General features: G+C 44.6%; 2 protein-coding genes across 2 annotated transcripts; both read right to left on the bottom strand.

Annotated features, from left to right (window-relative positions):
- Nucleotides 1-264: 264 nt before the first annotated feature.
- On the bottom strand, nucleotides 265-9,589 carry LOC124706721 (histone H3.2). Its single transcript, XM_047238389.1, has 2 exons — nucleotides 9,577-9,589; nucleotides 265-680 (listed from the first exon to the last, which is right to left on the bottom strand). Exon 2 carries the CDS (start codon nucleotides 673-675, stop codon nucleotides 265-267), a length of 411 nt encoding a protein of 136 aa, XP_047094345.1. The 5' UTR covers nucleotides 676-680; nucleotides 9,577-9,589.
- A 710-nt stretch (nucleotides 9,590-10,299) lies between these two features.
- LOC124648896 (histone H2B.1-like) lies at nucleotides 10,300-10,965 on the bottom strand. Its single transcript, XM_047188580.1, has one exon. It carries the CDS (start codon nucleotides 10,944-10,946, stop codon nucleotides 10,488-10,490), a length of 459 nt encoding a protein of 152 aa, XP_047044536.1. The 5' UTR covers nucleotides 10,947-10,965; the 3' UTR covers nucleotides 10,300-10,487.
- Between the last annotated feature and the right edge of the window lie 836 nt (nucleotides 10,966-11,801).

Here is an 11,801-nt window from a genome sequence, read left to right as displayed (position 1 = left end):
GCAGGGATAACTATGGAATGTGTGTGATAAACAAAGAAAACCATTGGCTGAAATAACAAAACAGAATAAAAGGCACGGAATCTCAAGATCAGATTTTCCATTGATATGATGGTAACGAGATGGTTACATCAGAGACCCAACACAACATAACACAGCACATACTTGGAATCACACTACCACATACGACAGTCTAACACTGTAAGAAACTAAAGCATCCCTACACTTCCAGATCCGACACTAGCAAACGAGCACGATCCGCTGTATCTAGGCCCTCTCGCCCCTGATGCGGCGCGCGAGCTGGATATCCTTGGGCATGATGGTGACGCGCTTGGCGTGGATGGCGCAGAGGTTGGTATCCTCAAACAACCCGACCAAGTACGCCTCGGCGGCCTCCTGCAGCGCCGACACGGCGGAGGACTGGAACCGGAGGTCGGTCTTGAAGTCCTGCGCGATCTCGCGCACGAGGCGCTGGAAGGGCAGCTTGCGGATGAGCAGCTCCGTGCTCTTCTGGTACTTGCGGATCTCGCGCAGCGCCACGGTGCCGGGCCTGAAGCGGTGCGGCTTCTTCACGCCGCCGGTGGCCGGGGCGGACTTGCGCGCCGCCTTGGTGGCCAGCTGCTTGCGAGGGGCCTTGCCGCCGGTCGACTTGCGGGCCGTCTGCTTCGTGCGGGCCATCGGGGCTTGAGGTGTTGCTGGGGAGAGTGAGGAGGAGGGAGATGTGGGTGAGGATTGGGATTTGGAGTGAGGGAGCAGAGGGGAGCGGGGCGGCGTTTTATAGAGCGGTGGCGGCGAGGAAAATTTTGGATTTTGGCGATGTGTTTCTGGGTGGAGCGGAGGTGGGTTTGGTGCGTTGGATTCGTGAGCAGTGGACGGTGGGGATTTAGTTGGAGGTGAGGCACGCGGATCGTGGAGAGGGATCCGTGGCGTGGGGTTTCCTGCGTTGTGATTGGTTGGTGGTGGATTTTTTTTTTTTTTTTGAGCAAAACCTCCGCCTTTATTAAACCCGAACAGGAATACAAAGGCCCTCAGGCGGTGGTGGATGCCTGTAGCCAGCTAGGCGTCTGGGAACCGTGGGCTGCGTGGACCTCTCTCTTGGGTTCTGAGTGGAGTGATCGAACATGGGCCGCAGTGGCCGTGATCCAGACTCGGCATTACTTGGTCAAAAAATTCTAAGCCACTCTCCAAAAAAAAAAAACTGAAGACTGAAACCATGAGCGAGTCACCTCACCTCTTCGCTTGTTTTACATCATCTCAATCTAAACAAAGAGAAGCTTTGACGCTTTGTACTCACTGTATAAGAAAACTTGCAGTATGTGTTCCGAAAATAGAAATGCTTCCAGTACTATGTTTAGCTTGATTGAAACTAGATTTAAATGTGCGTATTGGCGCACGATCCCGTAAAACTCGTGTCGATGTAAACTCTATATAACGGACAGAGTATAGAACCATGAAATATCTTATAGATGCAAACACTCAATGACTATGTCAAGAGCAACAGAAATAAAAAAGGAACAACAAAAGCATTATCTACAAATGGTCTTCGGAGGCCACGTCGGAGGAAAACTCTCATTGTTTTAGTTGGGTTAATACATTATCTCTCTTCTTGTGTCACTTTAATCTCTTTCTGCAACTCAACCTTGGATTTTCCAAACTGTTCGGTCAGGCCTCAAATGCTCTTCTGTAAGTCATCATTAGATTACTCGCACTTTGCTTTTCTATCTCTGTCTCAAGGTTCCTGGTGAAAGCGTGAGACTGTTGTAACTCTGACAGAGCTGTGTCCTTCTCTTCATGTAGTGTTACAATTTTCTCAAGCAATCTTCTCCTTGATTCCTCCCATCTCTTATTAAGCTAGCATTGCTATTCTTCATGTCTTCATCAGCAAGCTGCTCCTCAATTCTAAGATTCTCAATGGAAACCACATACTGCTGCAACTCTGAGAGGGTTTTATTCTTCTTGTCTTGTAATGCTACAATTTCAGCATGTAAACTAACCATTGCCTCTTCAGATCGTTTCTTCAGGTCAGAGTTACTCTTCTGCAGATCTTCATTGGCAGGCTGTAGAATATAGTTGTTTTCTCTTTGCTGCTCTAACTAACATTCAAGGCTCTTGACTGAAGCATTTAACTTTTATAAACAATAAAGGGCGTGTTCCTTCTATTCTTGTAACAGAATGATCTACTCTTGCATATTAGTCTTAGCATCTTCCAGCTGCCTATCCAAGCTAGAATTTTTCTCCTGTAAAATACTCTGAGAATGAAAATGACAAATGAAAATTAGACATGGAAAGACAGAAAGAATCAATTATGTTTTTATTTCCAGCGCACCATGATGATGCCATAAAAATCGGTGCCTCACATTTTCTCTTGTTTTAGATTTGCTTCTATTGAAGGGTCGTGATTTTGTACAGTAGTAAAAACAGTTGCAGGCTATTCTGAATGAAGTCAAGGAAAAACAAAATGCTACTAAATGATGATATGTTCTAAGGTATTACCTTAACGTCATGGTACCTTAACTACAAAACTGCAACCAGCTAGATGCATCTAAGGTATTACCAACATTAGTCTTAGCTAGGATTTTCGTCAAACACTTTGCAAGCGTACGTAAAAATAGATTTGGACAAACCAAGATGATATGTTCTAGGGGCTATGTCTCCACTTTTAGCTCAGCCTCGAGGATAGACAGATCTAGGAGAGAAGAGAAATAACCTGTAGGTCTCCGAAAAAATGAAGATGCAGAGGAGGGCCGGCTGTTGTGTTGTTGGCCGAGTCTTTCCGGCCAAACCGAAGCCAAGCACTGCTGAGTTACGTCTCATCCGCGAGCTGCTGTGGGGGCACGATCTTAGCGGCAAGGGGGAGGAGGGCGGCGGTGGAGGCTGAGCCCCCATCGGTCTTCACCTTTCCTGCTAGCTTCCACACGTCGTGCTCCATCTCCTCCAGCCAAATTGCCTTGCTGCTCGTAGCATCTCTTTCTTTGAGCCATGGAGAAGATCAGTAGCTGGGCGCGAGCGGCAGCGATGGCGCGGCGGCGGCCGAGCAGGATGGGCATGGGGAGGACACGAAGGGGAGGGGATTGGACGCTCGGGGCTGGGCATCGATTGGGTGCACAGGGTGGATGGAGATAAGGTTGGGTGCTGCGGGGAGATATTTTTGGGTCGTCCCACTCCCGTTACGACGCGTGTACCCAATCGCTACAACGAAGCGAGCATCGCCCAGCCCTCACGCGCCTGGTGGCATGGCGTGGATAGCCTCTTTGTGCCCCGTGGGGGTGCAGCAATTATACCTTTAGATACAGATCATCCTTTGTGACGCATTGCTTGTACACATGACTTACTTCAAAATTTCTCGTAAAATCTTGAAATAATCCATGTGCTTTGTTTCGTTGTTTCATGCACGAGGCAAAAACACAGAGGTCATCCATTGTCTTACAAGTACAAGCACGTTTACCACTTGACTCTGCAATCCCTGAAAATCTAGACTGCTAGATAGCCGCTGTTGATTTTTCTTATGTATCCTTCAGGCATATCACCTGACGTCCTGACTGTGCATTCTCTGATGCGTCCCTTCGTCTACTGATTTAAGGAAACGAAATCCCATACATCTTGAAGACCCATGCTGTTCTACCGTTCACTGAAGTCTTGGAAGCGGCGCTTTACACAAAAATAACCTTTTGTTGCAACTATAGCACAGACTGACCCTCCGGGCAAACTATTTCACCCATCTAACCCTTTTGTGTGGCGCCCCTCCCATGGGCGCCACACATGGCAGTGTGGCGCCCGTGCCTGCGGCGCCACTCTCCCAGCCGACGTGGCGCCCTCGATGTTGAGCTGGTGCGCCGATCCGACGTGGCAGCATGTGTGGCGCCCATGGGAGGGGCGCCACACTACTCTTTATATATAATGTCTGTCTAGAGATAACAGAAAATTGTGGTAGCTCAATTGGATGAAGCCTTTGCTTTCCAATCCTAGGTCTTGAGTTCAAACCTCCACACCACCCGAATTTATTTTTATTTTTATAAATTATGCTAGACATTGTAGTATGTTTAAAACATAAAATCTAGCCTCGTACTGTTTTGTAGAGTTTTTTTTATCTTCACGTGATTAGGGAGTAGGTTTGGCCAATAATTTCCAGAAATGGTGGGGATTGTGCGATGCATCACTGCATCACGCTTGTCAACTACCGAGAGTGGTTAGGATAAGCATCTTGACCAGGAGAGATTCATATCAACCAGTTGCTCTAAAATGATTCATTTCGACCATGATTCACCTGCTATTATAAGGCAGTGCTTCTAGAGGCATTACAATTTAGAAGTCAAATTAGCCTCTGGTTTAAGCTTATCATTTCTGCTGTTGCACACAACTTCCTCCCATTGTTGGAAGGTTTGGGAGTTGCTACCTGCTAGCTTAAACTCGACATTCTTGACTCACCAATAACCGGCTACTGCTCAAATTCTGTGAACTAGAGCAGATTGACCAGTTAGTGAGTGTTGCTTGCTGGTTCCCAAATGTATGTTGCATTCTGCTCATGTCATCTTTTGCACCTACCTCAACACCTATCTATCGGCCAAAGAGATTCAGAAATGACTGCTAGTAGCAACAACCGGCTTGAAGACGCCTAGAAGCACTCATCTCATCTCTGCTGGTGCCTTTGTGCAAGCCTGCTCCTTTTTATTAGCGTGTCCCTTCTGACCACGGCCTAATCATTGTGTTAATTAGCCCTCATGCATAATTGTGTAGCCCTGTCTTTAACAAGTCCCTCACACGATCACGATCTGCGTTATTGTATTGCTGGCCGCCTAATTCGAGGCTCAACGCACCCCGTGACCTCACTAGCTCGCATGCAAGTTGGCAATGGCAGGGATGGTATAATGCAGAAGCTAGCTAGCTCCCCATGTACGTGCAGCTAACTAGGGTTAGATGGATTGTTATATCGCCATGATCTTTAAGCACCGATGCATTAGCCAGGTACACGTACATTGGCCCATTGCTTCCTTCACCAAGTTCTTTGCTGTCGACTGTGGCATCAGATGAGGAGACCACGACCCACTAGATTCACCGCGATGCTCCCGGATTTGGCAAGCCGCCATTGGGAGTGCCTAAGTATCAGCTAGCTGATTTTCGATTTGGCCTCAAGTCAGATTTTGATTTTGGTTCCAGTTGAGCACGTCCGTTCTCACTGATTCTCTTTCTGGTTTGCTGTTTTTTCCAGTTTTTTTCTTTTCAAACCCGAACCAGCTCCTTCATTTAGTCCTAATCATTAGGGGGCATTGTGCAAAATTACATCTAATCTACATGAATTTTGACAAGGTTTTAATGAGATATTTTTAGTACTCTCTAGACACATCCAAATAGAAAAATCTAATGTTTCATGGAATAGAGGTTGTATTTACATACAACACAAGAGAATGAAAAGAAAAAAAACATAAATAGACAATGTGAAATAAATTAAATGTGAAAATAACATGTACTATATGGGTGAAACATTGAAGAGGCATAGTTCTGGAGCAACGGAGGATTAGTTGTATCTAAATAAATAGCAAAGCCTCTCGTAGCATCAAAACATAGTTTGCAAGCAAGATAAGATAAAAAAAAAACTCTACAAAACAGTAGGAGGCTAGATTTTATGTTTTAAACATACTACAATGTCTAGCATAATTTTTAAAAATAAAAATAAATTCAGGTGGTGCGGATGTTTGAACTCATAACCTAGGATTGGGAAGCAAAGGCTTCATCCAATTGAGCTACCACAATCTTCTGTTATCTCTAGACAGACATTATATATAAAGAGTAGTGTGGCGCCCCTCCCATGGGCGCCACACATGCTGCCCCGTCGGATCGGCGCACCAGCTCAGCGTCGAGGGCGCCACGTCGGCTGGGAGAGTGGCGCCGCAGGCACGGGCGCCACACTGCCATGTGTGGCGCCCATGGGAGGGGCGCCACACAAAAGGGTTAGATGAGTGAAATAGTTTGCCCGGAGGGTCAGTCTGTGTTATAGTTGCAACAAAGGGTTATTTTTGTGTAAATCGCCCTTGGAAGCAACTAACATAGCTCCTCTTTCTTTGTTAGCATATCACGACGAACATCTTTCAGCAACCAGAAGTATCCAACTCCCACCGGGAGCGTAGAAGCACTCCGTGAGGACAAGATGTGTACCAGTTTCACCATACTCTACATTGGAGATGCACATCTGCATACAGACAAATAGATGCCAACAAGTGGTTCTGCGAGATAAGGAAAACAAAAGTATAACCCAAAGCAAAGAGCTACAGGAAAGGTGATTGGCAGTTGCGCTATCTTAGGACAACAAACAGGTTAAACATCCTCACCTCCACAATATCGCTGGCCTATTCTTCAGTTCAGTACTGCAAAGTCCGCTTGCAATTCATGACTGATGTTTTTTTTACAAGAGAATACTAGTATCGCAATTTCCGGAACCTTTGGAAGATCACACTTCTTTTGATAAAACAAAATATCACAATCTCTGAGTGCTCAAGAGCCAAACATTAGGGACATATCTTACCAGGTAGTGTAGGAGGTGGCATTTTGGCTCATAGGAGCAAATGCTCCTATTATACAAAATAATTAAAAAACAATTTTTAAAATGTCAAAAAATTCTGACATAAATTTGTTGTTGTACATCGTGACATTCTATGTTAGTGCACAAGTTTTCATGGAGAAACAACATTTTATGTGGCGTGTACAAAAAAAACAAAAAAATGTCCTGTACGTAGTCGTGTTATAGCATCAAAATTTGTCTTTTTTACTGGAGCCACAAATTTTTATAGTTTTTTTGAAAACTTGTGTACGAACATAAAATGTGTAGATGTACATGAAATTTTTTAGTTTAGAATTTTTTGATACTTCGAAATGTTGATTCACACAATGGGAGCAAATGCTCCTATGAGCCAAAGTGAATATCCCGGTAGTGTATCCTTATTTTGGGGTATGGACTCCCTTGGCCATCTTCTATTTATTTTTGTAACAGCTTAATTAATGGAATGAGCCATATATTTTGTCACTGTTTTGAAAGGAAAACAAGTTCAAGAAGAGTGTGTATATGACATTTATAAGAAAAAATAAGAGATTTTGTTTATTTATGCTAACTAGACAATTATTAGACTGGAAAATACAAATTCTCTAAAATGGTCCATGCCTACTGTCAAACCATACTGAACCAAGACATCAGAAAACTAACAGAATTGCTGCTGAGAAAGCTTAAAAGTTGATGCATTCAACAAGCGTTGCTTTCCTGTACTTCTATAATCGAAATGGCTATTACAAAATATGTGTGCATGGATTCAGGTCGCTATAGCTATCACAAATCCAAAACCACACATAATACTACTGTGGAAATTCACACCAAGATTTTTAACTTCAGTTCAGTGAACACGAGGCAATAAGGTAGCTTGTCTACTCTATATTGGTTAGGGAACTCCTCCAGGTAAGAAATGCAACCCTCGCAATTCAACATTTGCAGACCAGGATGCTCCAACAGATGTACTAATAACTATTCATAAGAAATGTACAACAAAAAGGATGAGATATGGCAAGGCCGACAATTGGTTTGCTCTCATTCCTCCTCTGAATGACAATGAACATTATTGCATCAATGCACAGCGGTGCTCCATGACAGTACACAGACTCTCCCCAGTTAACAGCATTCTCAAACAGACTGGGAGGACCAGGTATATAAAAATTTGCTTTGCTACAAAAGCAAAACTTCAGAGAAGATATCTTTATCTCAGCTCTAGACCAACAAAACGTATTAAAAGGCAAAAACACCACGCAAATATCAATTCTAGGCAGAAACTGGTAACTAGTGCTAGCAGAAATGCATCATTGCGTTCTGAGTCTCAGCTTGCCAAAAGCATATCCATCAATAATTCAGTTCTTAGAACCAAGGAGCCAATAAAACGTTGGCAAAATGTACCGATTGCAATTTTCAGAACCTCTTGGGACGAAGATTATGCTCTAACTTTTTTCAGAAAATCATGATGACGAAAAATTGACACAGAGACAGATATAAGAACTGCCGCAGTTAACCATTATTTTTCTAGTGCTTCTAAATTGGTAATGGCTAATTGTGCATGCAAACTTCTTGTAACTAAACAGCAATGCCATTAAGTAAACTAGAATGGTAGATCTTCATTCTGCTTAGACCATACCGTCCGGCAACAAATGGACAGCACTACTCACACAGTTTCAGAGTAAGATGTTTATGCATAACAAAAGACTGCTCCAGATAGGCCAACAGCAACTAACTGCAAGTGGATAAGCAATGTAACTAGTTCAGACAGAGTAGTCAGTTCTACTATCAAAACATGAGCAAGACACCCGAAGGCAGTTGAGCTTACTACTCCTCAACATGCTAAGCAACAATGGTTCTCACTGACAGCAGGCAACTGAGCCGGAGAGAGTTCTGAATATGATGAAGATACAGGGGAACCATGGATCTAAAAATATAATACCACAAGGCACAAACACATAGCAGAGATGAATACAATCCTAGTATCCTTGCAAACAGGAGAATCACGAATCTAAGAATTGTCGCAATAATTCAGTAATTAGTACTAGCAGAAATCATATCCATTGGTTTGAACCTCAGTTTACCAAAATCATATCCATTCATAAAACAGTTCATACAACCAACACAACCCATTGGCATCTTCAGCAACACTCGTCCAGCATTAGTGCTGCTACTACTACTACTACTACTACTTGAAAATTACCAGAGAGGACAACCACTAGAGTCACAGCAGCCAACTGTATTTACCACCAGATTACAAACAACAAATTCTTACAAGAAAGTTTGCCAAAAGAATGTTCATCAATAACTCAGTTCTCACAACCAACGGGCCAACAAAAGGTTGGCAAAATGTTCGGGTTACAATTTGCAGAACCACATTATACTTTTTTTTGAAAAACATGCGGACGAAAAATTGTCGCAGAGACAGATATAAGAACTGCCGCAGTTAACTGTTGTTCTTCTAATGCTTATATATAAACTTCTTGTAACTAAACAAGAACAGTAGAACTTCATCCTGCTTAGACAATACCGCGCGGCAACAAATGGTCACAACACTCCACAATTTCAGAGTAGCATGCTTATGTATAAACCAAGCTGCTCCAAATAGGCCAACAGCAACTGATTGCAAGTGGATAAGCAATGGTAACTAGTCCTGACAGAGTAGTTAGTTGTACTATCAAAACAAGAACAAGATACCCCAAGGCAAACCATTGGGTTGATCTTATTACTACTAAGCAACAACGGTGCTCTACTGTCGGATAGAGTTCTGAATCTAATAAAGATACAAGTGAAGCACAAACCTAAAAATTTATAAAACCAAGGCACAAACACATAGCAGACATTAGCACAAGGCTTAGAATCTTCGCAAACAGGAGAAACACGAATCTGAGAATTGTGACAATAATTCAGCAACTAGTACTAGAAGATATGCTTCCTTACGGTTTGAAGCTCAGTTCACCAAAATCATATTCATTCATACAGATCTTACAACCAAGCCAGACCATTTGCATTTCAGCAACACTCATCCAGCAATGCTACTACTACTAGCAGATAACCAGAGACAACAACAACAACTAGAGTCATAGCAGCCAACTGCGTTTACCACCAATCAACAATTTTTTGCAATTCAGTTTGCCAAAAGCATGTTCATCAATAATTCAGTTCTCACAACCAAGCAGCGAACAAAGCATTGACAAATTCAGCAATTCTCATAAAACATTAGTACTACTACTTGCAGATAACGAGACAGACAACCACTGCTAGATACAGACAGGCAATGGTAACTATTCCAGACAGAGTAGTCAGTTGTACTATTGAAACAAGAACAAAAGACCCCAAGGCAAACCATTGGGTTGATATTACTACTCAACACACTAAGCAACAATGGTGCTCTCTGACAGCAGGCAATTGAGCCTAGTCCTGAATCTAATTAAGATACATTACAAATCTAAATAAAAATAAAAAACAGAAGGCACAAACACATAGCAGACACTAGAAACGGGCCTAGTATCTTTGCACACCAGACAATCACGAATCTGAGAATTGTCACAGTAAGTAAGCAACTAGGTACTGCCAGAAATGCTTCCTTACGGTTTGAACATTGGTTTACAATATCATATCCATCGATAAATCAGATCTTACAACCAAGAAAGGCCATTGGCATCTCCAGCAGCACTCATCTAGCACTAGTGCTACTACTAGTACTTGCAGATAACCAGAGGCGACAACAACTAGAGTCACAACAGCCAACAACGTTTACCACCAGACACAACTTGCAATTCAGCTTGCCAAAAGCATGTTCATTACTAATTCAGTTCTCACAACCAACCAGCCAACAAAACATTGGCAAATTCAGAGATTCCCATCCAACATTAGTACTACTAGTTGCAGATAACAAGAGACAGACAACCACTAGAGTCACAGCAGGCAACTACAATTACTGCTAGATACAAACAGGCAACGGGATCTAAGAGGAGGTGAACTTGGTGACGGCCTTGGTGCCCTCAGAGACGGCGTGCTTGGCGAGCTCGCCGGGGAGGACGAGGCGGACGGAGGTCTGGATCTCCCGGGAGGTGATGGTGGGCTTCTTGTTGTAGCGGGCGAGCTTGGCGGCCTCGCCAGCAAGCTTTTCGAAGATGTCGTTGATGAAGGAGTTCATGATGGACATGGCCTTGGAGGAGATGCCGATGTCGGGGTGGACCTGCTTGAGCACCTTGAAGATGTAGATCTTGTAGGTCTCGACGCTCTTCTTGCCCTTCTTGCGGCCCCGCTTCTCGCCGCCCTCCTTGGCGGCGGTCTTGCCCGCCGGGAGGCTCTTCCCGGCCTTGGGCTTCTTCGCGGCAGGCGCCTTCGCCGCCGGCTCCGTCGCTGGCTCCTCCTCCACGGGCTTCTTGGCCGCCGGCTTCTTCTCGGCCTTGGGCGCCATCGCTGGTTCGAGGTCGGGAGGGGAAAGTGGGGATTTCGCTGGTGGCTTGTGTGTACTGGAAGGTGGGATGCGATGTGGGGAGAAGAGGTCGTGGGTGCTGTTTTTATAGAGAGGGAGAGGTTGGCTCTGATTGGTGGAACGCCCGGTGTCGCGGATCGCCGAGATGGAGAGACAGGATGCGCCCGGAGCTTCTGGTATGGACGGCCGAGATGTGTTCAGGCGCGGATCGCTGCCGTTGCACGAAAAGCTGGGCGGGAACGGGAAGGCAGATGAGTCTCGGAGAGCGGGACGGCGAGAATGGTTTTCGATTTCGCGGTTCTACCGGCGGCTTCGAAAGGATCACTAGTGGCCAGTGCACATGCACGTTTTCACAACTTATGCAACATAATCAGAACCGAAATCATTTCAATTTATGCAACAGATTTTGTAAATGAATACGATAAGAAAGTTAGAGCATCTCCACCAGCGCCCCTAGATAGTCGTCGGCAGGGGCGCCGGGACTGTCGTATGGGGCGCGCCAGCACAGCAACCTCCATTTGGGGAAGCTGCTCCCACACCGGTGCGCCCCATACGACAGCCCAAATAGATGATTTGAATTTGAAAACTCAAACAAAAGCATAGAAATTCGAATAAGTTTACGAATTTAAAGTTTGAGCCAACACACGACCACCAAATTCAAATAGGTTTTTCGAGTATGAAGTTTGGGCCAACATACGACCACCAAATCACCGTCTCCGGCGCAAAAAAACGGCTTCCAAACCAGCTGATCAGATGAACGAGGTCACGGGCGGCTCAACCTCGACGACTTCCTCATCGGCAGCGAGCCCCGGCGGCAGCTCCGTCGCTGCAACAGGA

This window comes from Lolium rigidum, chromosome 4, assembly GCF_022539505.1.
Source record: "Lolium rigidum isolate FL_2022 chromosome 4, APGP_CSIRO_Lrig_0.1, whole genome shotgun sequence".
In the NCBI taxonomy this organism is placed as follows: domain Eukaryota; kingdom Viridiplantae; phylum Streptophyta; class Magnoliopsida; order Poales; family Poaceae; genus Lolium; species Lolium rigidum.
This window is presented reverse-complemented; position numbering and strand designations above follow the sequence as displayed.

Coding starts and splice junctions, on each gene's coding strand:
- LOC124706721 (XM_047238389.1), bottom strand. CDS start 675: ATGGCCCGCACGAAGCAGACGGCCCGCAAGTCGACCGGCGGCAAGGCC.
- LOC124648896 (XM_047188580.1), bottom strand. CDS start 10,946: ATGGCGCCCAAGGCCGAGAAGAAGCCGGCGGCCAAGAAGCCCGTGGAG.